General features: G+C 34.7%; 1 protein-coding gene across 2 annotated transcripts in view; it reads left to right on the forward strand.

The window, feature by feature from the left end:
* LOC106080379 (GATA-binding factor C) overlaps nt 1-15,796 on the forward strand; it is a 145,495-nt gene that overhangs the window by 95,394 nt on the left and 34,305 nt on the right. For both annotated transcript variants that reach the window (XM_013241754.2, XM_013241755.2), the window contains exon 5: nt 464-609. In XM_013241754.2, coding sequence (XP_013097208.2) covers nt 464-609 — 146 coding nt within the window. The remainder of the gene's footprint in view (nt 1-463; nt 610-15,796) is intronic.

Genomic DNA, 15,796 nt, shown 5'->3' on the forward strand with positions numbered 1-15,796 from the left:
CAATTTTCTGGGGGTCGACCCCTTTCCCAAAATACCCCACAAACAGCAATTTTTTTACTGGCCATCGCAATATGGAGCTCAAATGAAAGGTATTTAGGAGTAGAATACGAATTTGATATTCAATTGTAGGACCATGTATATAATTAGGGCATCACCCCTTCCCCTCAACACTCCCCAAAGGTTGAAAATGTGAAAATCGACCATGCCACAATGGAAGGTATTTGAGATTAGAAAACGGATGTCATTTACTTTAAGAAAAATATATTTTAATTATTTATGGTAAGCCTTAATGCCCTTAAATCTAAGAATTCTTCTTTATTGCTATTGTTGTTGCTCTGATGACTTTTGCCTTCTCTACTGTACTCCAAAACTAAAATAAGACTAATTTCGAAAGAATTTTCCGTTTTGTTAACTTTTTTCCTTTTATCTCTTCTTTCATTTGGTTTTTTTTTGTTTTTTGCAGAAGGACGTGAGTGCGTTAACTGCGGTGCAACCTCAACGCCACTGTGGCGACGTGATGGTACCGGTCACTATTTATGCAATGCCTGTGGTTTATACTATAAAATGAATGGCCAAAACCGACCACTAATTAAGCCAAAACGAAGACTGGTAAGTTTGTATGAAAGTGTGTGTATTTTTATCCCCTAAAAACAAAAAATTCAAAAAAAAAAAAAAAACATTGAGTTACTAAATATTGCAAGGCCAAAACTACCCTTAAGGATAGTAATGTGTTTTACTTAAGGTTAGTAACCCCTAAAAGTAGATTAACTAAAACTAAATGAAGCAACATCCATCAAAATTTTGGATTTTTGAGGAATTTTTTCTAAATTTCATTTTTATGTATTGTCTCCAGAAAGACTATAAACGCCCCAGCATGACAATTCTCAAATGTCATAATATTTCCAAGAAATTATAGAAATTATTATTATTAACTCGAATGAGAGAGAGAGAGAGAGAGAGCAACGAAAAACACCCAGTCACACACTTGGCATAAACGCAAACTGACAGAGTGATGGACAGTTGAACGGACGGACGGACGGACGGAAATGTGTATGGCCGTTTAAAGCCTAACTAACCCATCTTATAATCACTTTTTGAGCTGCCCATCATAAAGAGCATGAGAAGGACTTTGACAATGATGACAATATGAAATGCTGCTGCCACACTTGTCAATGCCTTGGCCAAAGCTTTAACTGCCACAGCATATCCCAACACTCAAGTCTGTGAAGATCCATGGCTATGTTAAAGCTAGCCCTAGCCTAGGCCCAACACAGGCCTGGTTGGTCTATGCTATGACTAAGCATAGATGATATCTTGGCCAGTTATGTGTGTTCTTCATTTGTTGTGGAGTAGTAGTAACTATGTGGGAATTAATTTCAGCATATCTACTAGCTGTGGCCAGGGGGGAGGGGAGGGGGTCAGACGTTTAAGGCACGATATTTCTCAGAGATAGGCTGTAAAGGTGGCGCCTCACTCAATGGACCATCATGTGGTCGTATCAAGAAAAAATCAAAAATTGATTATCACATAGCAGTAGGCTAAGACAGACAGACGGACAGACAGACAGACATAGGGACAAGCGAACATAATGTTTATGTGGTGATAAGAGCTTCTTGTTGACAATCCAATGGTGGCTAAGACATCATACTATATGTACATATGATAATGATGACGCTGAAGAGTTTACACTCCTCTTTGTTTTACATAGAGCAATAATCATAATAATCACGATGATTATCATCTTCATAAAGGCAAGCTACGGTAGTAGTTTGCTCTGTCCATTTTCATTTTCTTTTTGTGTGATGTGGGAATATGGGCCTATTAAAAGATGTGTGTGTTTTTTTTTTCTTCTTGGGATTATTGATTTAGTCTCTGTGATTAGCATAAAAAATCGATTATTTTAATATGACCCCAAGTCTACCCTTTTTTTTTGGAGTTTCAAAAATCTCCCTAGTCTCAGTTTAAGGTTTCCACCTTCACCTTAACGGCCAAGCGGCCAAGCAGGCAACTCAAGAAAATTCTTAGAGGCCTTAGCATCATCGTCATCATCATGCCAGGCTTTAAACGATCATTCACTTCACTACTACTGCTCACTCCCTATGCATTGTCTATAGTGCATTATAGCCTTCATTGATATGTGGCTGGCTGTTGCTTACCGAAGGCTTTTTGTTGGCATGTCTGTTGTATCCTCTGTTGTATTTTGATACTTGGATCATGTCTTTTATGAGGGAATTCCCAAGAAATTCACAGCTGGACATTGAAAGACTGTTGACAATTTTTGTGGGCATTATTTGTGAAGGTGAACTGTGTGAGTGTTTTCAGCCTAGCTTGGCCTCTGCTAGGCTTTCAACTCAGCTCAACTCAGCTCAGCTCAACTCACTAACTAACTGACTGAGTGCCTATGCCATGGTGTCGCTGACACCACCATCGCCTTGGTGATGGTGAGGTTTTCAAGTGAATATTTTATAAGAAAATGGAAAAAGACTACGAAAAATTAACAACATTGACTGTTGAATGACCCAGCTGCTCTTTGGCTTGATCATTATGTTTAAGAATATTATGCCTGGGTTGCGTTTTTTTCTCTTGTTACAAACTTCCCTTGGTGTTGACAAAATATGCAACAAATTAAAACTGAAATGTTTTTTTTGGGTGCATAATTGTAGGAATGTAAAGTTTCTCCTCCTCCCTGCACCCAAAAAAAACCAGGAGTGTTAAAAAAATTCCTTAGCATACAATAAGGAATGAAGGCTATGTCAAAGGGGCAATATGTTGAGGAATTTTTGAAGGATATCTATGATACACTTGAAGAACACCAAAAAAGGATAATAAGAAGTTGTTCATGGTTTGGAACCTTGTTTCGATGCCCTTTTTGCGGAGCCAACAATGTCGAATCACATATCTGGTTTAGTAAATTGCTCTCAAACACTCCAAGTACTCGCTTATTTTTGGAACATTTAAAACCCGGAATTTCACCTGGATTAAAATAGAGGGAGAGATAAAAAGAGAGGAAGGGAGAGATAATAAGAGAGGAAGAGAGAGAAAATGGGCTTCAGAGAGAGTTAGAAATGTGCACCATCCAATATCTGGTTTAGTAAATTGCTATCAAACACTCCAAGTACTCGCTCGGTTTTGGCCCACATAATAGCAGGAATTTCAACTGGATTTTGCAGTTTGTAGAGGGAAAGATAAAGAAAGAAAAAAAGAGGGAGAAATTGGACCTCAGAGAGGGAGAGAGAGATAGAAATGTGCACCATCCAATATCTGGTTTAAAAAATTTCTCTAAAACATTACAATTACTCGCTCGGTTTTTGGCCCATATAACAGCAGAAATTTCAACTGGATTTTGCAGTTTGTGACTCGCTAAAATAGAGGGAGAGATAAGAAGGGGGAAGAGAAAGGAAAAGGGATATAGAGAAGGAGGATACAGAGAGAGAAAATGAACTTCACAGTGGTAGAAATGTGCATCATCAAATATCTGGTTTAATAAATGTCTCTCAAATACTCCAAGTTCTCGCCCGGTTTTGGCCCATATAACAGCAGGAATTTCTACAGGGCTGAGCAGTGTGAGCTTCGTTTAAATAGAGGGAATGACAGGAAAAAAGGGAGTGAAAGAGTAAACGAAATATAGAAAGGGGGTAGAGAGAGAGAGAAAGAGAGAGAGAGAGAGAGAAAGAGCAAGTAAGCCACAGAGAGAAATATAAAAGGAGAGTACAGGAATCGAGTTTTTTTTTTTCAAAAATTATTTTTTACCTGAAAACATGATTGAATTCAAAACTGTTAGTCCGGTGTAAGAGAATAAAATTGAAAACATTTCTAAAATATTTTGTATAGCCTCTGAGTTCGAGTAAGAAATTCCAAAATATCAAACACTCCAAGTACTCCAAGCTCCATCTTGGACCATATAACATTTTGCAGGGTTTTGTGAGCTTCGTTAAATAGAGGGAGAGACAAAAGCAAAGATAGGCAGAGAGAGAAAGAGATGGAGGTATAGAAAAGAGGGAGACAAAGAGAGAAGATGTGAGCCACAGAGAGAGGAAGAAATGTTCACCATCAACTCATATTCATCTGGTTAAGTAAATTTCTTTCAAAAACTCCAAGTACTCTCTCGGTTTTGGAACATATAACAGCAGGAATTTCAACAGAATTTTGCAGTATGAGCCTTGTTAAAAAGAGGGAGAGATTAAAAAAGAAAAAGAGAGAGAAAATGGACCTCAGAGAGAGAGAGAGAGAGAGATAGAAATGTGCAACATCCAATATTTGGTTAAGAAAATTTTTCTAAAATGCTGCAAATACTCGCCCGGTTTTGGTACAGGGCTTAGCAGTATGAAATATAGATAGACGAAATATAGGTAAGGGTTAGGCAGAGAGAGAAAGAGCAAGTAAGCCACAGAGAGAAATAGAAAAACAGAAAAAAGGAAGAGAGTTTTTTTCAAAAATTATTTTTTACCTGACAACTTGATTTTATTCAAAATTATTAGTCCGATGTAAGAGAATGAAATTGAAAAAATCTCTAAAATATTTTGTATAGCCTCAGAGTTCGAGTATGAAATTCAAAAATATCAAACACTCCAAGTACTCGCTCGATTTTGGAACACATAACAGCAATAGTTTCAACATGATTTTGCAGGATTTTGTTAGGTTTGTTAAAATAGAGCGAAAGACAAAAACAGAGATAGGTAGAGAGAGAGGGAGACAAAGAGAGAGGATGTTGCCACCGAGAGAGAAATAAATGCTAATTATCGATTCATATTTATCTGGTTCAGTAAATTTCTTTCAAAAACTCCAATTACTCGCTCAGTTTTGGCCCATATAACAGCAAGAATTTCAACAGGGGTTTGCAGTGTGAGTGAGCTTTGTAAAAATAGAGGGAGAAAAAAAAGGGACAGAGAGAGAGAAGAGTGAAAAGGAGAGAGAGAAGAGTGAAAAGGAGAGAGAGAGAGAGAATACAAGCCACAGCGAGAGATAGAAAAAAAATGGAAGACAGTTGGTTTTTTTCCAAAATCATTTTTTTTACCTCAAGGAGAGAGAGAAAAGGAGAGAGAGAGAGACACAGCGAGAGATAGAAAAAAGGAAGACAGTTGTTTTTTTTCCAAAAACATTTTTTTTTTCCTCAAAGCATGTCTTTAAAATTCAGAATTGCGTACTAAATTCGACCGGGCCGAATTTTGGGAACCCACCACCATGGATGCTGCTAAAAATTTATACAAAATAACTTTAGTTGAAGGGCATAATTTTATCCTACATACCAAACTTTTGTCAAACCAGCCAAAATTAAAGCTTCTAGGTACCGAACAAGGATAATCGAGAGACCGGTTTATATGGGAGCCATATCAGGTAAAGACTGATTTGGACCGTATTTGGAGAAGTTTTTGGAAATCGTAACAAAACACCGCAGCTAAAATTTTAGCCAAATCGGACAAAAATTGCGGCTCGTAATGGACTCAAGAAGTCAAATCGGGAGATCGGTTTATATGGGGGGTATATCAGGTTATATACCGATTCGGACCATACTTGGCACAGTTGTCTGAAGTCGTAACAAAACACCGCGTGCAAAATTTTGTCCTGATTTTAGCTCAAGTCGTAACAGAACACTTTCTGCAAAATTTCAACCAAATCGGACAAAAATTGCGGCTTTTAAAGTCATTAGACGTCAAATCGAGAGATCGGCTTATGTATACCGTCTTTTAAGTTTAAGAAAAAAATCCAAAATACATCCTACCTCTCCATTTGAATAAAATTTTGAAAAAAAAAACCCTCTTCAAAAGTATGCCCTCTACCTTTCTTCCTCCCTATGGCCCCCCATAAAGATGGTCTTTTACCCCCATACCCCTAGCCTCTACACTTTTGGGTGGTTTTTCATATGGCTAAGCTTTCTCACAGACAATCAAAAGCATTTGTCAACTTTGACAATATAGCAATGTAGTCGTCCTTAAGGGTATATTTTATTGTTGACCATTGGCTGCAAAACAAAAAGAAACAACTCAGAAATCAAGCCGCCACCGCCTATCCATTAAAACAAAAAAACAAGAAAAGTTTAAAATACATAATAAAACTTGAACAACAACGGGGCTATGACGATGACGTCGCGAAAAAAACTAAAAAAAAAACAAACAATTTTTAATGAATTCAAATTAAAGAAAACAATGTGTAGTACTTCAAGTAATGCTAAAATTCTCCCCTTAAGTCTTGAACAAAAAAAAAAAAAAACTTCAATGCTTTTGTTCTCGGCTCGGGATGGTTGGCTGACTGGTTGACTGGCTTACTGACTGGCGAGTTTTGCTTGGCGCTGTTGTTGCTCATTTTTAAGTTTTAAGGCTAAAACACATAAATTCTCAAAATGTTTTCATTGTTTCTTGGCTTGGCTTGCAAACTCTGCTGTTGTTGCTGTAGTTTTGGTCTTTTTTCTGTAGTTGTAGTAGTAGTTGTTGTTGTTGTTGCTATTTTGTTTTGCATATCCCTCACAGTTCAAGTGAATGCCACACAACAATGCTACTCGCTCTCTTATTGCGGCAAAACTCCTCATGTCAGTTATGTTAGCGTTTTGTGTTTTTTTTTTTTTTTGTTTTTGCAGCTGCCGGCCGCTTCATACTTCAGCCGCCGCTTTTGGCTGTCTGTTCAATTGCCTGTTCAATAATTGCGTTTAATTATAAAGTATCACAAAAGTAGGAGCAACAATAAAGCAAAGGTATTAAAAACCAAAAACCAAAAAAAAAAAAAAACTTAAATTGAAACTGCATCAATCGTAAGAAATCTCAAGCCGTCGAATGGTTACAAACGTCCGGCTCTAAGCAATGGAAATAAAACAAAACCGCTGTTTTAGCCTAAACTTTATGGCTCTTCAAAACAATTGTTTTTTTTTTTCTAATGTGTTTGTGTATGTGTTTCCAAACAATTTGTATTTGAGCTGAAGTTCAAAAACTTACCTTGACATAGTTTCTATGCCGTTTTAAGGCCATTCATAGACAAGGATTATAGTAAAGATTTGGGGTTTGAAATTAAGAGATGCAGCAAAATGTAGAAAAATTAACAAAAAAAGAACAAACCGCCATTTGGTAACAAGAAAAATAAAAGTGGTTATCAAAAGTTTGCCTTTTTTTGTTTTGAGGACATGTTTCGAATGCTTAAAAAGTAAAATCATTGGGGACAACTAAATTCAATCTTCGCTATTTAATTTCTATACATAAAAAACCAGTCTCCTAAGTTGGGTAGTTGGAGAACATTAGTTATCATGTCCCCAAAATTAGCGAAATAAATTTTTAATATTTTTAACATACTTTGAGGACATGTTTCGAAAGCTTAGAGTAATAAAATTTTTTAAAACCAATATAATTTTTTTGTTTGATATAAACTGCCTATTTATAAATTAAAATCTATCTCTTAAAGATCTAAATTTGAGACGATAACTTTTTATTATCATGTCCCTAAAATATGTTATTATTATGGGAACTAATATGGAGCCTAGAGCATACATTAAAAAAATTCTTAGTAACAAACAAATTCAGCTTTTGCAACTAAAACCATTCTCCTTAAAAACCATGTTTGAGAACATTACTTTGCCTTACCATGTCCTCAAAATTAGCCAAAAAAAATTTATAATGTCCACTAATTTTGAGGACTTGCTTAATATAGGTTGATAACTTGAATAAATTAATAGAACTACGATTTTTTTCACAATGTTCATTAAATTTTACATAAAATTCGGTAAAATTATTTAGAAGAAAATTTATGGAAAACATTAAAGATAAAGCTGGACAGGGCCCGCTCCGCTGCGCCTTTTTTCATACTCTTATTTTATTTGAGCTCTATACTGGCACGGTTAGGAAAGTCCTGTTTGGGGTTGATGTAACGGCTTTTCAGATATTTCCCCCCAATGTTGATATCATATTGGTGTTCTACTTCCAAATACCTTTCATTTGAGGCTTATATTGCTATGGCCGGTAAATATGTCCGGTATGGGGGTATTTTTGGGGGTAAGGTGGAAAGGCATCAAGGAATAAATTTTTTACTCTACTTTCAAATACCTATCATTTGATATACATATTGTCCCAATCGGTAATTATTTCCAGGTGGGGGGTTTTGGGGTTGAGGTGGACAGACACCAAGAAATATATTTTTATATCAGCTTTTTTTACTCTACTTTCAAATATCTATCATTTGATATCCATATTGTCCCAATCGGTTAATGTGTCCTGCTGGGGAGTTCTTGGGGGGTGAGGAGGTCCCTCGGACACAAAGGAATGCATTTTTATGTCTGATTTGTTCTCTAACTTTAAATACCTTTTATTTGATATCCATATTGGCCAAAGCGTTAAAAGTGTCCTGTTGGGTAGTGTTTTTTGGGGGGTGGGGGACCCCCCGACACTTATGATGACATTTTTAATGCCAAGTTCTTACTCTATTCGGAAATACCTTTCATTTGATACCCATATTGTTCCAAACGGTAAACATGTCCGTTTGGGGGGGTTTTGGATGGGGCGTCCCCCCAGGTTATTTGACCCCCAAATTGTATACATATTTAGTGTTTTTGGGGTACCATAAGGTGGCATGCAAAATTGCGCTTTTAATTGGTGCAACCATCTACGAGATCTGGCGTTTTTGAAAACGTGGCTGTGGGGGAGGGTCCGCCCCCCTTCGAATATCAAAAATGTAGTATCCTATTTTCAGAGGGGGCTCAAACTCTGCCATCTGTGAAAATTTCATGAAAAGGTTCACCCAATTTTGAGTCTAGAGGTAGAAACAAACAAACTAAGAAACAAACAAACAAAGCGCAAATTTTCTGCATAGCTAACTTTGGGGACATGTCCTCATAGTTAGCCGAACTATATTCAATGTTATTTTATAGCAAAATCATTAAGATTGAATAGTCTTTTCGAGTTCAATCTCGAAAACCAAGAGAATTCACTATAACTATAAAACCTTTAAACAACTTATTTTAATATTGTATTCCATATTTTTGAAATAAAATCCATTCTGCACCCATTACTTTTGGGGACATAACTTCTCATTAACATGTCTCCAAACTTAACCGAATAATATTTAAAGCTAATTAAAGCCAAAATCATTAAGTTTGAGGAACAACTTCAAATGAAAACCGAAAGAAGTTTTTAACAATATAATCTTTTAAATCATTTATGGATGGGAAAGTGCTTTATGCATGCAAAGAGTAATTTTGTCTTGTTTCCAACGGTAACGGCTAAAACCCCATCCTGTGTCACCTCTGGGGATTAATTCGTCCTCGGAACCGCTTGCGCATTACTTCGAAGTGGATCCCATATCTGGTGATTATCCTTATCATCATCACTGTGTGGGCGTCCAGACTTTCGCTTTTAAACTCTACGCCGCTGCGTCCAGATGTATCTTCGTCCAGTAGTGGTTCGGCGTATCTCATCACAAATGTATTAATAATGACAAATTAATAACAAACAAATATTGGCTAGTTTTATGTAAATTGCCAACTCGTGGCCCTTTAAAGGATCAATAACGGATATCCTAGTTTGACCAAAAATGTTTTTCTGGTTTATACTTTTTACATACAAATATCGTTTTTTTTTCTTTATTTGCCTTAAAATCTTTTTTAATACATCTTCAACCAAACTACTCAACCTTTTTTATTACAAAAAAATTCTAAAGAAATTTTGCAATTCAGGAAATCCTTTAAGGATAATGCATTCCTTTTCTTTAAAGCCTACAGATGCACTTTACCGCCTCCCAAATGAAAAAAAAACATCTTTTACTTTGTTACATTTTCCCTTTATTCTTTTCGATCTTTTTTTCATTAGCGACTAGACACGCCTTCCCCATGGCAAATCACCATGCATCCATTGTTTTAAAGTTAGTGAATTTCTCTCTTTTAGTTTCATCATATCGTTAAATTTTAATTGATCTTCATTCAAAGCCTTATTGGATGAAACTAAGTACGGATGTGGGTAACCAGGCGATTTCGTCAGTTGCCAATATATTTTCATTTGGTTCATGCTTTCAAAGATTTAATGCAGCTTACATTGCATGAACTGGCTGTTTCCTTGGGCACGTCTCTTAAGAAGCTATACTGGATCAATTGCCTGATGGATGGATGTGGCAACGAAATGAATGCATTTTTTTTTTTGCTAATCATAATGTTTAAGCTACCTTTCTGGGCTTGTTGCGAACGTGTTTGTTGTTCCATTGAAGAGCAGCATTACCTTTGCTTCAAGGTGCTGACTGTTGGAGGCTGTTTTTGACGAAATGTTGTCTTAACAAGATCTATCCTATATTGGGCAAAAAAAAAAAAAAAAAAATTGTGATTATTAAAACTCCAAAAGGCAAATGTTTTCATATTGCCAGAAAATTCAGAACAAAAAAAAAATATTTGGCGCAAAAACGCCCCACATTTGCCAAGACTACAGATATTTAAAGAAGAACGTCATCTTAGTGCAGCAACAGCAACTACAACTTCTCATCATCGATGATCGTTCAATGAACTTTGGCAAAGCTCCAGTATTTGATTTGGTCTTGATTTCTGTCGAAGACTCCTCAGCAAAATGAAGCAAAAAAAAAAAAAATATTGAATAGTTCTTACTTCCCCCATTGGTGAAGAGGGTCCAAGTTTTTGAAATGTTGTTTTGTGGTGTTGTTCACTTGGCAGTTTGCTTGTGGCATAGTAGCTGTGAAGAAGACTGACTTGAGATCATATCCTTGCCTACTCCATGTCTTTAATGTCGAACATTGTTTAATGTGCTCAAACGTGGCTTTTTGGTGTTTCGTTTTTTTTTTGTTATTAATGTGCTATGGCCCAGTATTGAACTTGTGGTGTTTGTAGCCGCCTGGCAGTGATGCTGCTGCTGCTGCTGTTATTCCTTTTAATATGATTTATATGTTTTATATTAAACTGGGTGGGGAAGCCCTTCGTTTTTGCACCATAGCAAAAAAAAACAGAAACCAAACGCACCAGAAGTGAATCAAACTAAACTCCTTGGCCAGCCATGATGTAGGCTTTAGTTGTTTCGTATCGCTTCGTTTAATTTCTGGCGTTCCTGCCCACATACTTAAAGGCAAGGGCAATACCGCCACCACAATAACCATCACCAACCACTACAGGCACTGCTGTTGCCTCTGACTCTGCCTCTCTGTGTGAGTCTGTCTCTGTCATCTTCATGATCTTCATTGTCATCGTTTTTGTTTTTGTTTTTGCGCTGTCGGTTGTTTGGGGGGCTTTTGGAATCGCTGAACTTCAGCTTGTCGTTTGCTGCCGGCTGTGATGTACTGTCGATAAACGTTCCAAATACGAAATTTACGACTATTTGCTCATTTCGCATATTTAATGCTTGTTTCTGCTATATTTTGTTAATTTCCCACGCTTCACTACTTGTTTTTTGAGGTTTTTTGTTTTACACTTCCCTCTTTGCTTGCCCTGCTTTTTCGATTTTTTGAATCATTTAATTTAAATTAAATCAAAAACAAAAAAATGTCTTCTTAACATATGGCGGGTCAGGTTGTTTTTGTTTTCTTTTTGTTATGAAAAAGGCCGAAAACTTTGTTTTGCCAAATATTAGGAAGGTTGAAGTTATATGAAGAGGAAAACTAAGAACTGTGTGGCTTAATTAACAAAAAAAATAAGAAAGAAAAAATAAAAAATAAATAAGAAAATATTTTCAAGTTTATTATTTTGACTATAAGGGAAAAATCAATTTTTTTACAAGGAGAAACAAATTAATAAGCTTTCCCATTATTTTATAAAAAGTTTTAGGATTTCAATCAAAAAAAAAAAAAATAGTTAAAGCCTTAAAATATGCTACATAGAATTCCAATTCACCGAATTGACGTTTCTCTTTGAATTTTCTTTTATATGTTATATAAAAAAGATACAAAAGTACTTAAGCTTAAAACCTTCGTATAAGAGATCAGAATTTAAAGCACACTTTTGGGGATCACTTGCAGAATCAAACTTTAAGGAAATAAATTTAAAAAAATCGTAACATTATTTTAAATTGAATTTATTTCTTTAAGCTAATAAATAAATCAAAATCAGATATCTAAAATTTTAGCATATTGTTAGGGGTCATATATAATAGGTAATTTATGACTTTGAGGACATAATTATGAAAAACGACATATCGGCAAATAGGGGACCAAAATCTTTTCTTATACCCTCCTCCATAAGATGGGGGTATCCCAATTTCGTCATTCCGGGCCGAATCTTACATACTTGTTGATTTTTTCTTTTGCTTTCTCCAAGTAAAAAATGAAATAGTAATCTTCCAAAACTCTGCAAAAATGTTCTAGTGAAAAGTTTTAAAATTTTTATTTTATGCCTACAAATATGCAACACTTTTTGATTTTCCAAAAATTTATTTTTTTAATTTTTGCAAAATAATATGGCTTGGTTTATAAATCAAAAACAAATTTTTATGCCATACTAAAAAAAAATTGATTTTAGGGACATATTGTGAAAGCAAACTTTGGGGACACATTGTGGTGCCTCAAAATATGCAACACATCATTTTCCTACAAATATGCGATGCTAATTTAATTAAGATAATTTCTTATATAAATCTATGCCAAACTGATAGAAGCAAACTTTGTGGAAGCAAATTTTGAGGATATGGTTTGACAAATAAATTATATAATTTTTTATTTTTTTAATTTAAAAAACATTAAATTCTGGAAAAGATTGTAATAAATAAATTTTTTTTAATTTTTTGTTTTCAATTTTTATGCTTAAAAATATACAATATATTATTTTCCTTCAAATATGCAACGTTTTTTTTCATTATGTAATTGAAATTAAACAAAAGCAAAAGTGAAAAAAAATATTTTATTAAATGCCAAGTTAATACTGAAAACTTGGCTTGTTTATCTTTACTAAAAGAAATCGCAACAGACAAACAATGTAATTTATGAAAATTTTGGTAAAAAATATCCAAAAATTTTTAAGTTTAATTTGGAGCCCCAAAATATACAACACATCATTTTCCTACAAATATGCAATGTTTATTTAATAAAGATAATTTATTATATATATCTATGCCAAACTGATTTTTAGTACAAAAGAATTTTGAGAGGAGGGAGGGTCACATTGTGAAAACTTGACTTGATGTCATGTTCTATAAAAAAATTAAAAAAAAACTAATTAATTTAAAATAATTATCAAATGATAATGTAATAATCAAAAAATTAAAATTTTGAAAAAATTAAAACTCATATTTGTATGCCCCAAAATATGCAATACTTTATTTTTCTATAAATACACAGTGCTTTAAATACAAAAGAATACATTTATGTCGGGAAACAAACTTTGAATACATGGAGGAACATATTTTGAGGACATGTCATTTTAAAAATTTTAAGAAAAAAAAAAATGTATTTATTTGGGTGATAAATTTTTATTTATCCAAAATTCTTTAAAGCTCAATAAACCAAATTCTAAAAGTCATAGGTATTGCCTACTTTTAGGAGAAGCAAATTTTGAGGACATGCTGTTTCGAAAAATTTGAGAATAAAAATTTTGTTTTTATTAGTTTGAGATAAAAATGTTTCAAAAATTTCTTCATATGAAAGTCATAAATATTGCATACTTTGAGGGGATCGATATTAAAAAGAAATAATAATAATTTTTTCATTTTTTATACTTATTATTATTATTTTTTTTTGTTCTATTAAACATTACCATAATTTATCAATTCTGTCATTAACTTAATTGACTACAGGAATTTGCCTTTCCAAAGCATTTTCTTATCTACACATAAGCAAATGTGGCCATTAATTAATTTTTAATTTAATTTTATTAATATTGACCACCTAACAACAAAAAAGGAAAAAATAGGACACATGTAGGACATTCATATGTGCATGTTGCCAGAAAAAAACTTAATATTCTTTAGCCTTTTCTCTAGACACACACACACACACACATATATCCCTTAACTGATAACACCATACAAATCAATAAATTTCACCAACATAGCCTTCGTTTTTTTTTCTTTGGTGTGGTCTTTATTGTTTTGGCCATGTGTTAGTGTTAGCCCCAAAAAGGGTACGTTTGTAATTTGTAATCACATTAAAGTCTTGAAGGTTGACTTTAACTCTTCCAGCTAGCCTTAAGGCAGACCAGGTGGAAGAAAACATTGACAAAATTGAAGCCATAGAACGACAAGTTCGCATTAAAAGCAAGCATGAAGAACATGCAAGCCGGCAAGTTGTTGGTCTCGCAGCAAAGCTCCTTTCGCCTAGCAGACAATAGGCCATGCCAGCAAGACAAACGGCCAGCTAGAAAAATAAAGGTAGCCACTAAGTAATAGAGTAGCACTAGTTTCAACCATAACCACAAAACAAAAACACATTTGAAAAAAAAAAACAAAAAAAAAGAGAAAAAAAAACTTCTAGTCGAAGGTATGAAAATTGTCATTAATATTTGTCACTAAACTCACAATACTGCAAAATGTTGGAGGTATCTAAACATGTATGTGTATCTAGAAGTTCATATGAATAGACATTGGTGTTGTTGGTGTTGTTGCCAACTCCAATGGCCATTTGGTCATTGAATTCTTTTTTTTTTTGAAGAATGAAAACGGCAGCCCCAGTCAGTGAGTGGCCTTTGAAAGCTGTGGCTTGTTTTGGCCGCTATCACAGCTTTGTGGTGGTGTTGTGACTTTCTGGTCTACTACTATGTGGCTGTGGCTTAAATAAATGTCACCTAAACACGCCAAAAACTTAGCAATGAAGTGACTTTATTGCATTGCCGTTGAACCAGCAATGACGATGACATTGCCCCTTTCTTAGCTCTCCACCCCCTTACGGCCACTATAGAAACCACGGCTAGCCAAGTTGCTGGTGTTCTATTAATTTTCACTTATTGTCTCTTTGGGTGTGAAATTATAATAAACACGGGGTTGCGCATTAAAAACAAACCAACAGCAAAAGCCAAGCGAAAAGCCGTTGGTGATATAAAAGGATTGTAAAGGGTTTTTTTTCAAAAACCCATTAGAGTTTATGAACTTTTGGTTGCTTTTATTTACGAAGCGTTTGGAGAGTTCATAAATTTTCCCCTCCCTTAAGGCGCAAAGTTTTACGTGTGACTATTGAAGTATTTGATTTTTATGTTAATTTTTATTTCTACGCTTACAAAACACGTAAAACTTATATGATTTCGTTTTTTTACCATACCGTAATAGTCTACCCCCCCATGGGTAGGAAATCAATTTTTTTTTATTTAAGCATGGAAATTAAAACATTGAAATTATTATAAATGGGCTTAATGTTGAGGCAAATGTGGTTTAGGAAAAACAAATTCAAATTAATTATGATTTTTGTAATTAAGTTTTGTTAATTAGTTCTTAAAAGAATTGGCTTGTCCTCAGAGTGAATTTGAGTTTGCTCTGAAAAGAGGGAATATGTCTTTGAAGTCATTTTTATACCCACCACCGAAGGATGGGGGTATATTCATTTTGTCATTCCGTTTGCAACACATCGAAATATCCATTTCCGACCCTATAAAGTATATATATTCTTGATCAGCGTGAAAATCTAAGACGATCTAGACATGTCCGTCCGTCTGTCCGTCTGTCTGTTGAAATAACGCTACAGTCTTCAAAAATAGAGATATTGAGCTGAAACTTTGCACAGATTATTTTTTTGTCCATAAGCAGGTTAAGTTCGAAGATGGGCTATATCGGACTATATCTTGATATAGCCCCCATATAGACCGATCCGCCGATTTAGGGTCTTAGGCCCATAAAAGCCACATTTATTATCCGATTTTGCTGAAATTTGGGACAGTGAGTTACGCTAGGCCCCTCGACATCCTTCGTCAATTTGGCCC

Source organism: Stomoxys calcitrans, chromosome 2 (genome assembly GCF_963082655.1).
Source record: "Stomoxys calcitrans chromosome 2, idStoCalc2.1, whole genome shotgun sequence".
Taxonomy (NCBI): domain Eukaryota; kingdom Metazoa; phylum Arthropoda; class Insecta; order Diptera; family Muscidae; genus Stomoxys; species Stomoxys calcitrans.